Below are 12,767 nucleotides of genomic sequence, written 5' to 3'. Positions count from 1 at the left end.
AAAAAAAAAGGCAGAAAAAAAGTGCCACATTCCCACCTTTAACAGGCTGTTCATATGGGAAACAGGACATGACAGCATGGAGGTCAAGTTGATACTGTAAATGAGGGTATGTTTGTTATTCATATGCACATTATACTGTAACAAAAAACACTTAAGTCAAAGCCCCTCTCACACCCCAAAGAACCCAAAACAAACCACCAAGAAAAAAAAACCCTTAACTATCCCTTAAATCTCTATAGCAAAGGGAAATGGGAAAGTAATATAAGCACCAGAACTGAGTGACCTGGACCTTTTCACAGCAGCCATTTTGGCACTTAAAGGGTCCAGTGTGTTAATTTTAGGTGGAATTATTTAATTATTTCCCTTGGCAGAAATTGAAGATACAAAAAATCAAACAGAATTTGTGTAAAAGTGTAAAATCACCTGATTGTATGAATCGTTTTTCCATTACCCAGGAAAGAGACATTTATGTATATCTACAGTATGTATATAGATCAGCTCTATGCCGAGGCCGCCATTTTGGACGACCATGTTTTTACAGTATTTCACAATTAAATATGTTTTGAGTTTTGATGCTTAAGTCACTACATAGGTCCTCCAACACACTTGGAAGGGAAGAGTGAGGTGAGGAATATTCAGCTTCAAATAGAACGTCACTTGTGTATTACACTGCTATACACCAATGTCTCACGTCTCTAAAAAATTATTTACATCATAAATGATTTCTATAATTTTTTACATCATATTTAAAGACTGAAATGAAATGTTATAAATCAAAAAAATCTGTACTTAGAAATAATACAAAGTCATTAAGCACGCATAAGATCTATCTTTCCAACTGTAGGTCAGTCAGTGAGATTGTGTGGTGATTTTCAGATTGTTCCCTATTGTGTAATAATGCCCTATTTTATTTAAAGGGCTATACAAAGACACTTGAAATACCTGACACATAAACTTGGGAAACAATTCTAATTATAGAAATTGTCTTGAGGCTTAAATTGCTGAGGATACCGGGAGGTTAAATATCTTGGAAATTAATGTTGACATGTTTTGTGTGTCAGTTATGAGTTGAGTAATGAGTAACACAGAACTGATTGACGGTTTAAAACTATATGCTTTAAATAACAGTCAAACCAGGCGGTGTCATTTTTGTCCCCAGAGGTCAAAAGGCTTATGGCCATTACGACTGGTGCATGCATTCATATTTATCTTATGTTCATCTGGGTTGCACACAATAGCTTCAGACTAATGTGCTACAACGTGTACTGATCTTGTTAGTAAAATTACTGCGTACTTAATTGTTCTGATTAGTGCGAGGCCTGGCTCAGGGAGTCTGCCTTACATACTTCTATTAATAGCCAGTGTAGGTGTAAATAACATTGTGTGTGAAGGCATTTGATTTCCCACCTCTCATTAAAGCACTATCTGGACCTTCAGAGCTCTTCGTGTGCTAAAAGACACAGACAACAACAAAATGAACATTGTTAATACTACTAATAAGCTGTAACAGTTGTTCATTAACCGATGTATTCATATAGAGTATATATAGTATAAAGAACCAGTGCTGTGCACTTATGGACATGTGATCAACAGCACTGCTGCTGGCAGGAGTTAAAGAAGACCTTAACCTGCAGTTAATTAAGCAATGTTGTTGGACGCATGAGTAAAAAGACACTTTTCTTCCACACATTCTTGACTATAAAGAGTGAGCACCTACTTTACCCACAATGCAAATAGACCCCTAATAATGTGTTGGGGGATGTGGGCTTGCAATGTAAGTAATTTCTTCATATTTAACATGCGAGGCAGAGTAGCTGGAAGATGGGTAGTGCACTCACAAAACAGATTTGCATTGGAAAAATTCTACCAATCAATAAAAAATGATGACATGTGGTTAGAACAGGGATGCATTTCCCAGGTATCGCCGCATCCTTTGGGGACGACATGACCTAAAGCTAATATCCAATAGATCAAAAGATAATACGATAGTATCACATGTGAAAGGGCATAACGATAAAGCCAGGAAGTGTATGTGATGTATGTAATGCATATACTGTATGTGTTAGACTATAAAACCAATCATATTAGAGACAGAACCTGCATAATTCACTGATGATTTATGGAATGAGTCATTACAATACCAACATTACCATAACTTCTGTTCCCCCCCACATTATCTCACATGTGCAGCGATGTTGCCAAAAAGATACAGTAAACAAAAAAGCACTGGAGGTTGTTTCAAGGTGGATTTATTTATAATATCAAAAGTATGATTTTTTTTTTCCAGTCTTCTTAAAGAAAAAAAAAAACCTCTTTTATATACATTGCATTTCTGAAACCATCATCCATGGTCAGACCAACATTGAGTCATGCAGGCCACATACTTACTGCTATGCTACTTACACAGTGGGTTTTAACCTGGGCTTCATTTACTCATGACAGAGTAGCTTCTGTCATGATTCTTTTTTCTGGGTAAATGTTAGGGGCTAAATTTTCCCACACAAACAACAGGTATGTATACTGAATATAGTATAATCGGGGATTTCGGGGATGAGTGATATTTGAAGGACTTGTTGACTGAAACTGAGCTCCCTCCCCCCATACACACACAAAGTGGAAAAGCTGGCAAATATAGCCTAATTTAGATTTAGCTTTTAGATATGACCTGAAGTCTGGACATTTTCCTGAAATCACGTGGTGGGTGGGCTATAGGTGAGAAATATTATTTCCTGGAGTTTTTTACTCAGTTAAATTCTGTAAAATGTCCGTGTGAGCTGCAAAAAAAAAACCAAATACCCGGACTTGTGCATACTGCCTTCTTGCTTAAATGTTTCAAGAAATGTTCCCAATGTTGTGAATTTGTCTGAATAGGGGCAAAATGCAGAGGATTCTCAAGAACTGAGGACTGGTTCTGTTCAATCTTCTCAATATGTTGTGACTTATGCAGTGTGTGAATAACTTTGACAGGGACTTCTCAAAAGGTACAAAACTATTCTTCATCTGCGAAACAGCAGTTTGCGACCTGACACGATTCAGTATTAAATCAGGTTAGATGAATAAAATCAAATCTAATATGAATTGTTTTTTTCCCCTCGCTGAATTTGAACAATCTAAGAAATTTGAAGTAAATGAGGCACAAATTTAGCCTTGATAGACAACATGCAATGTGGTTATAGCACACAAGCAAGAGGTGAATGTCACTGCCATTGCTTGAAATGGTTTAATGAAGTAAAAGTCGACTAACACAGAACTGTAAACTTCAACCTGTCTTTGTGAGATAGTCACCGGGAAAGTGTTCACACAGTGAGATAATAATGTCTGGAAAGGGTTACTGTGTTTCTGAATCATCTGTTGATCGATGTAGAACCTTTTTTTGTTGCTTTCCTCGGCTGTCACTTCGAGTCGGACACCTCTGTGTTGACCTGGGCAGCGATGCTGGCAGGTGTTACGTTCAGGCGGACGTCGTACTGCTGGTCCAAGCCCAGGTAGCTGTCACTCATCAGGTACAGTGTGTAGATGCACCTGAAACCACAAGTTACATGGATCAATCGACAGGCCTGAAAAGAAAATAATCTGGGGAAAATTACCCCACTGGTGAGATTACAAGAGCCAATGGCTCTGTTCTGTGTAAAAACAAGGTAACGACACATTGTAGTGTCCAATGCATCACAGGACGAGCATTAACTGCAATGTTGTTTTTTAATGTCAAAGAAAAAAGAGAAAAAACACAGCTTCCCCTAGATATAAGACAACCTCATTAGTTTTAGTTTAGTTATTAGAGTTCATGATACAAATATGTGTATGTTATTGTCTTATAAAAGCTATAAAAGTAGTGAAATTCTCTATCCAGGTTTAAGATACCAAAAATTCATTGAAATTGGAGATAGGGTTAACGCTAACGTTGAAAATAGTATTTGTATTTTTAAGGAAAATGGGTATACACTGATAAAGGGCAACATTAAAACAGATAACATATTTGAATGTCATGGCTGAAAGATGAAAATATAACACCAATACCATTTCCTTATAGCACTCTTCTGAGCCACAGACTTCTACTGTTGAAGTAATTCTGCTGGAAATAAAAATAACTTGCGCACCAAATCAATATTAAACTGAAAATCAAACCCCCCACACATGCTCCATTTACTGATATTTGAGTAAAACTAGTGTCCAGCTGTTAGATTAAACTACTGAGCCTCATTCAAATATTAAACTAAATATATCTGAGCCCTTTTAAAGAGTACATCTTACACTCTTTGAAGGTGAGAATGTGAAGACATTTATCTTCTAATGAGACATGGTCAATGCCCACACAGTCTATTCCCCCCTTTTATGAGGTGGGGAATTGAAAGCAGTGAAATCATCTACAAGTGATTGCATGAATGATTTATTAACGGAACTCACAGACGCTGCTTTTCATTTGAGGATGAATCCAACGCTGCAGTTGTCGAATGCCACATTAGGGCTTTACAACTGCCAATGTATTCCCTCTCAGTGCGTTGGGAAAGCTTGCATTTGTGTATCACTGAAATCTTACTTTCCAGTCTTCTCCGGCGTGAAGAAAGCCACAGACACCGACGAGTGGTTGCGCACATATCCGACCCGTTTGAGAGCCACCAGCTCCCTGCGATCCACCTCCCCCATCACAAGGAACCAGCCTTCATCCTTCGCCTTGGGAAATCTGGGGGCTTGGGCCTTACTGTCCTGCTTCCTCTGAAACAAAAAGACAAGTGGTCCAATAGTTTATCAGTAAGGCTGGCTGAAGATGAGATCCCCTGCTGTGGTGCCTTTTTCATTATCAGAGAACAAAACTGGCGCAAGATACGATACATGACTGAATGCTACATGTGAAGCTGGTTAACTTATCAAATCCAAAACTGAATGAAATTCAACATACAACTTTTGAATCATTATTGTGGTTAGATATAGGAGATGTTATTTAAAGCTCTCTGGAAATCTTTTTTTTTTTTCTCAAAAAAACAATTTGCAAGTGAAATTTTGATGTGTGGAACATGTCTAGACTTTCTAAATCACAATACAAAAAGCAAATACAGGCTGGCAGCCTTAAACTAGCTAACCTAAGTTTGAGTTTTATGTTAATTTGCTGTTGTGAGCATAACAACTGATTGTATAAATGTATAAAAATAAAAACCTAATGTCATATTTCAGTCATATGTTCACTCTCTTTGGTCTCCACCAACTCCTGAGACGATAAGATCTAAAATGTTTGGTCACTGTAGCATCACGTATTGTCTTGAAAAGACAGTATGGGGGCATACTGACCCTCTGTTGGCCCAGATTGATGCGTCTCAGTGACACCTGCAGAACATACTCCTGGTCAGCGTGGACAGGCAGCCAGCTGCTGTCGTCTCTCAGGTTTCCTCTTGCTGCAGGTAGAGGACGCTCTGTTTGCTCCTGGCTCTCCTCCCACCAGCCCTTCACACTCATCTTGACCTCCAGCACTGGGAGATGACTCAGGAAGGACCATATCTGACATGATGGGAGAGAACAGTAAATGGGTAATAAGAATTAATATAATACAACCAGAACTGTGAAAGCACCAGCTTTGTTGTTTGTATGTCTGTCAAATTGTGATCATTGGCATTAGAAATGGAATGAAAGATGTTCTTGTATATTAGCAAACTGACAATGAGTTTAACTCAAACAACATGTGTATGTAATTAATGTTTTGAATAAAACTGGTGTAATACACCTTATTCACAGCAGGTACATACATACTTGACAGTGACTTTAACCTGTAGATGCTGTTTGTTATTTTGAAATTCAAAACTTTCAACTTTCCCACATCTTCTGGATGGGGTCCAATAAAGTGATTGAGAAATAACTATATTGTATGGTCATTAAGTCATCGCTTAAAGAACAAATCGACTGGTGACCTATGACTTTTGCACATTACTGTACATGTTGGAATCAACTTGTCGTTTTTTAAGTGACCTAAAGAAAGTATATCACAAATCCAACCCCTATATCCATACAATAATAATATAATAATGTGTCAATAAAGAGGTGCTCAGGAAAGAAGGTCAGGAAATATAAATGACAGTTTTAAGAGGGCAGGTTGTTAAAAATAGACAAATCCATCAGCCAGAGTAAAGGGAGTCTCCTGTTTGATAAATTCTTAATTAATTCTAAGAGACAATTCTTTGGTCTTAGGTTCCCCTTATGTGTTTAAATCCAGAATCTGAGAGACAGTTGACTCAACCCATAAAGCCCCAACGCAAAGAGACAAAGATAAAGGCACAGAGAGAATAAAGTGAGTGGAAGAGGATGTGTGCGCGTGTGTGTGTGCACTGCAGTGCGCTAAAGGCCGGGAAGATGGGAACCTCTCAGATTCACCCTGCAGAGGCTATTTATATGAGGATTACTCTCCTAGAGCAAATCAGACAGGAGCACCGCTGCACATCTAATTATTTAATTAGACAGCCTGCCATACTGTGGGGGGGGCGGGGGCAGTGGGGGAGTAAAGGTGGGGAAGAAGGAAAGCAGGGACACTGATTGGGTGAGGCCACGGGGCCTGCTGAAGTGCCCGGACACTCTCATTACTGCTGCAATTAGCACTTAAATTGGTGCTGTAAACCCTATCAATGGAGCTCTAATTGTGTGTGTGATGTGTAATGTGTGTGATATGCATAAAGCAGGTGTTGGAATAGGTCCATCCTGAGGATTATTTGTTTATGTTCAAATTCCCAAGCGATCACATCGAACTTCCGCACTCCAAACACATGCCTTGTGTCTGTTTTTGATGATGACAAAATGCAATTCTATTGTTTACCAGCTGCAAAGCAGCAAAACAATAGCTGTACATCACAGTGTATATGATGGAGAAATCATAGCAGTGAAGGACTCCAGGGTGAAAGGCAAACCACATGCCGAAGAGGTTTGTTGCCCCCCGTAATAAATCTATATAGGCTTTTAACTTCATTTACAACCTAATGATCGTGTTTGGTGGGGGGCGGGTATTTGTTCACTGACAACCTAACCTCATGAGAAGAGAGGACAACCTCTTCTGTGAGTTCTGGCTCCTGATTGGATTAAGTGTTGTACCACTATTTATATACTAAACTATTTACTATTTACAGCAGTAAAAGAATATAGAACAAATAAGTATTTTGACAAAAGGATTTTGTCAAGCTTTAAATAACAAAAGAAGTTTTTAATGACATCCATTTATGTTTGCTTTCTAAATCCTTGAATGTCTCTTTTTTAGTTTATTTGAGATTTCATAGACTCATCCAAACCTTGTTTCCACCAGCATCAGTGATCAATCAATTCACTTACTGTTACAGGTGTCTGTAGTTGTACATTGAAGCAACTATTATGCCTGTTTTTACCTTAAAATAAGGTCATTTTTCATACCCTCTCTGTGCCCCGGATGGCTGCTCTTGCATAATGTAACTTTATTGATCAGATACAACAGTCAGCAACTCAAACTGCCGGAATCAGACTGTCCATTTGTGATTGGATAACCAAAACTTCACATCAAAGACATAATTCATTTCTAAGGACACTTTCTAAGGCAATATTTGTAATCTTACCTGAGAAATCTGATGTGAATGAAACTCTTGGCTGACAATACCACCAAAAATACTTTCTTTTCCGTTGCAGACGGCAATCAGTTCAGGAAGTCCTTCAATGGGTCCGTTGTAGCCTCCTACATTCCTCTTATCCTTTGCCCATTTCCTATTGAGTGTCATTGGAGAAGATAGAAAGGACATTCTTGGTCATGAGGCAACACACAATTTGGACAAAATTATTCCATGGTAAAGGCCTTTAAGATGCATTTTTTGTGTGCAATTTATGAGCATGTTATTGTTCAAGTCAGTGCGAGCTTTCACGTCAGTGATGGACAATTTCCCTGAGTGATGATGTGGCTTTTACTCAGACCAAGGTCAGTTTATTTCAGATGAATGAATATAATGAGTATCTCCTCAAATCTTCAAACTGTCTCACAGAAGCAGTGCAGTGGTTTGCATCTACTGTACTATCTTCTTTTATTTTTATTAAGTATAATTCACACCAGCTCATCATTGCGAGATGGTGACTACATAATTAATGACTTCATTTTTCTGGGCTGTATCCTAATCGTGTCACACAAAATTCACCTCTGAATTACTCACAATATTGTGTTTTTTGTGAGTCGCCGTTGATGTGCAAAGCTCTGGAAATCTTTTGCTGTGTGCATGGAAAGAATAGTCCAGTTTGCTGTGAACACATGACCTCACCTTATATGTGTCGTTTTGCATGTGTGGGATGTTTTCAAAATGCAACTAATGATGTTTACCGAGTTCTACATCTATATGTGGGAACAATTAGAAACTGTTAATCAGAGTGACACGCCAGCTAGAAAGGGTGCATACAAATTAGATTCCCATTTGCCATTAAAGTAGCTTTAAAGCTAGAAAGTTTAACACACAGCGACTTTTAAATTGTATGAAGAGGCTGTCCAGATTTTAATGATGCATGACGAGATGCAGTGTTTGATAATTACTTGTAAACCGAGGACAATAACAGGGCAGATTAGTCATCTACTACAGCGAGCTATTGTGACTATATGGGCATTACAGCTGCATTACACCTGTGGTGTAGAGATGTTTTGTACCTGAACAGATAAAGGTCTTGTTGTTCCACATGAGGCAGTGTCAGTAACGAGGAGTCATGGAGCCAACGGCCCTGGACGATCATCTGTATCAAGTTGCAGATACTGATGGCTGTAACGGCCCAGCCTTCGTTTGCAGCGACATCCAACATTGCCTGAGGAAAGAAACAGTAGAAAGGATAGAATTCAAGACACAATAATTGGGCAGTTTATCTCATCTCCACCTACATTGTCCCACGGGTGTTTTGGACTTTCAAACATTAAATCCATCTGCCAAGTTTTCTAAAACAATAAGGGTAAAACCGAAGACTCCTGAGTCCATACTCGAGGATAATAGCAAATCCTGACCATTGTACACAGGGGAGTGCAGGTTAATGGAAACCGTTCTGGCAGACTGTTCAAGTGGATTTAAAGGAGCAACTTTTGGTTTGGCAATTTTAGGTTCATGCAGTAACAGCCAGGATTACTTTGGTGCTAATCCAACATTTACATTACACATTCAGTAATTCAGCTATCTTGAAGAGCTATAGGCCATTTTTACATGTTCCTGCAAGAAAATGTCAAAATGGCTACCATGCAAGGAGCAGGAAAAGCAGAGGTGTTATTGATCATTTTAATGATGCTTTCATTAGTTTATGCAACTCGGGACATTGTGACAGTGAACCAGCATGCACCCTAAAATTGAAGAGACTTAATGGAATTCAGCCATCATTATTCAGATTGTTAAAACCTATTATTGACCAACTGTGCAAAAAGCCCATCAATATACAGTATGTTATATAGCAAATATTTCCATATAATTTGTAAACAGCACTCATATATTATAAAAAGATTTATTTTTCATGAATCTCATAAATCATTGCCCAGTTAAAAGTGTCCATTTAAAAAGGTGGAAATGGGCAGACCGTGAGGACTGATTGTCATGTCAGCTAAAATGGTGTCAGGGGACAGCAAAAGTCACGGGTTGTGTTCACTTTATGTCCACTGTAAGTACCAATAAAAGTATACATTCTTCCAATAAAAACAAGCATAAAGAAAACTAAAGAGCAGAACCATTTCAGTAAATGGTAGCAGGAGGACACCAGTGAAGTAACCACATTCATGAGCCATGCAATATCGCTGCCAGATATACAGCATGGAAAATCACAAGCACATGTACGCACACACACACACACACACACACACACACAAACACACACACACACTCGGAGCTGTGGACAATGGTTTACAGACATACAGACATGGTCCTAACTTCAAACGGTAAAGAAAATAAGTAAACACCGTTCAGCAGCTCACACTGTAGATCAACAGAACAATATGCATGGAAATGTTTTGATTGATGAAGTCAGTATTCTTGACTGTGACTGGCACTGAATTGTCTGTTTTCAAAGGCCGACCATCTTGCCACTTTCATATTTGAACAGCGAGCGGTAGAGCCACACGGTCGGAAATATGACGCTTTGCACATAGCACCCATTACCACCATATTATTTATGAGATGGACCAGTAAGTCTACAACTACAAATCACCTACTGATAACATGATAACTGTTAACATTCCCCTTCCGATGTCTGTTCATCTACAACGCTGCACTGCCTCACAAGATGTGCTTTCTTTTCATGCGCTGCACATAATTCAAATCTACATAATATATTCCTCTTTTTCCATTTTACATAATGTTTCCATCGTTTAATGACTTAGCTACTATTTTGGCGCTTGAGGTCCGAATAAAAAAGGGACATTTCATGATGGCAAAAATCTAATGACTCAGTGAGCTCCAGGACGCTTAAAGCTGTTTTTATTATTTGAGAACACTGTTTATTAGCTGCATAGTAAGCCTACCTGACAGATTCGGATGGCGTTGTCCAGTACTGTCTTGGTATCGGTGTTGTAGTCGCTGCATGGTAGCTGGGCGTGGCTGAAGTGGGCCTGCAGCAGCAGGTGGGTCTTGGTGTGGGCACTGTCATAGGAGTGGGGGTTGACCTGCACTGGTAGCTGCTGGGCCAACTGGCTGTTGAGCTGATCCTCATTGTGTCGTACGGGTAACTCGGCATACTCCTCTGCATCCTGAGAAACGGAGATAAAAAGGTGAAACAAAGGTAAAACTGTAGGAAATTGTATGCTACCAGCTGCATCTCTCCGCTCATCTGATTTTTCCTCTGCTTGAAAAAACAGCTTTCCCTATCCCTAAAAAGTGCGGGGAATATTTAAATTCTTCAAATTGTTAAAAAAAAAATCTATGTGGGTACAATGATAATGATAGACCATCAGTCTCTTCCTTGAGTTGGAGGCCAAAAGTTCAGTCTTGTTTGTAATTGCTATACAGAGTGATGCATAGACACGTGTGGCTCCTTTCTCTAATTCACTCCAGTTCAGCTATGGCTAATGTACGCCTGTCTACAGGCTGTGCTGGAGGCATTTGTCACAGCCTTCCCCCCAAAGGCTTGGACTGTTAAGACTCCATACATCATTGACCAAAGCCAGTTTCAAAAGATAGGACCTGGAAAAAAAGAAAGGACGTGTGCTGGGTGGGGGCCGGGGCATGAAGTAAGAAAAAGAATCATCTCGGAATGATTTATCTTTCAGTGCTTTTGTGTCTGCATATGGATGTGCTGGAGAGAAGGTGTATAGATCTCTACACAGACACAGCCAACAATTCTACACTGCCTGACGTTATATGATAGCACCATTTACAAAGAAAGAAGAGGTAGATGGAGAAGAAGGAGTTTTGACGCAGCAATAGACCTGCAAAGAGAAATGAAAGAGAAAGCAAATACAGCTGAAACAAATAGCTTTACTGCTCATGTCAGAAAAGCTGATTAAACTGGTTTTAGTTGATTTCAAAATAATATCCATTTGTTCTTGGACCTTGTTCCCACAACCTAAAATCATACATTTTCTCTGAAGCGAGTGGATTACAAAGCAAAGCGAGTGGATCTAACAGCAAGATAAAGCCGTGAGCATGTTCTTATAGATTGTATGCATTAAGAGCTATAGATTTTATCAGGTGAGACTTTTATTAATTAGCTAATATCAGTTTTAACTTTTGTTTCCTGACAGTTGTTGTCTCTGCTTGGTTCTCATATCATGAAGCAAGCAGGGGCTGCACACATCAGAGTCAGCAGTGCATCACTACCATACCTATTTAAATCACTATACTTAATATGGAGGCAAAGCAGAAAGTGACTACACCAGTGATGTTTGTAAAGACAATCTGCTTCCAGTGCCCGGAATCTCAGTCACATAAACAACCATTTTCATTAGGTCAGATGTTTTGAAAAAACAGCAAATCAGACGCAGTGCCCTCATGGGCACAAAAACCTTGTGTACCAGAGACAGGAAAAATGGCCACAAAAATGATAATTGAGGAAACTGTACAGAATTCTGCGTTGACGTTTGGAAAAGATCAACCCTTTCTTCAAATAACACCAAAACATTAAGTTAAATTAAATGTTAATTCAGTCTGATTATCATTCTTTGGAAAAATAGTGTGTAACCACCACAGAGGGTCAAAGTCGGGGCAGGAAAGAATTCTAATGAATGTATCTCAGACACTTTTTTATCAAGTCTTCTTCATGTCCTGGTAGCCATGAATAAATAAAATTGTCTGGGAAAAAAAGTCGGAAACCCTCGCAATATTTCAATAAACACGACCAATTAATTCATTCTGACCACATGGAATGATTGGCTGGTGTAACTGTCACTAACTGGAACACAGGGGAGGAGTTTGGAATATACTGGTTGTATTTTTTTATTTTTTTTTTAAATTAGCCTGCTATTAGTTACTTTCTTACTTTAGGTCCCAAGAAAAATCAAAACTGGAACTTTGTGTTGTGGCAGATGCATCGTTTTGCTTCAATGATTCTATGACTTGATTGAAATCTACCAATGAAAACCTAAATTGACTGAAATGAATTGCCGTCCTTCTGATTTTGGGAGGCAGACAAGGTCAATATTACATTACATTACATGTCATTTAGCAGACGCTTTTATTCAAAGCGACTTACAAAAGTGCATTTAAACATTTGGGTACAAATAAGAGCTAGAAGTAAGTAAGAGCTTCAAGTAAATCAAACTACAAGTTGTTTTTTTTTGTCGTCTTAGTCGAGGTAGAGTCGGAATCAAACCGGGTTGGTTGTTCAATTTCCTC

At 38.9% G+C, this 12,767-nt stretch overlaps 1 protein-coding gene across 3 annotated transcripts in view; it reads right to left on the bottom strand.

Annotated features, from left to right (window-relative positions):
- Positions 1-2,774: 2,774 nt before the first annotated feature.
- ascc3 (activating signal cointegrator 1 complex subunit 3) overlaps positions 2,775-12,767 on the bottom strand; it is a 96,002-nt gene continuing 86,009 nt past the window's right edge. For all 3 annotated transcript variants that reach the window (XM_044034208.1, XM_044034211.1, XM_044034210.1), the window contains exons 37-42: positions 10,460-10,684; positions 8,621-8,772; positions 7,557-7,701; positions 5,284-5,490; positions 4,538-4,713; positions 2,775-3,522 (exon numbers count right to left, since the gene is read on the bottom strand). In XM_044034208.1, the coding sequence (XP_043890143.1) occupies positions 3,393-3,522; positions 4,538-4,713; positions 5,284-5,490; positions 7,557-7,701; positions 8,621-8,772; positions 10,460-10,684 (1,035 nt within the window). In that variant the 3' untranslated portion in view covers positions 2,775-3,392. The remainder of the gene's footprint in view (positions 3,523-4,537; positions 4,714-5,283; positions 5,491-7,556; positions 7,702-8,620; positions 8,773-10,459; positions 10,685-12,767) is intronic.

Source organism: Solea senegalensis, linkage group LG9 (genome assembly GCF_019176455.1).
Source record: "Solea senegalensis isolate Sse05_10M linkage group LG9, IFAPA_SoseM_1, whole genome shotgun sequence".
In the NCBI taxonomy this organism is placed as follows: Eukaryota; Metazoa; Chordata; class Actinopteri; order Pleuronectiformes; family Soleidae; genus Solea; species Solea senegalensis.
Note: the sequence above shows the minus strand (reverse complement) of the source record. Positions and strands in the feature narration are given on the sequence as shown.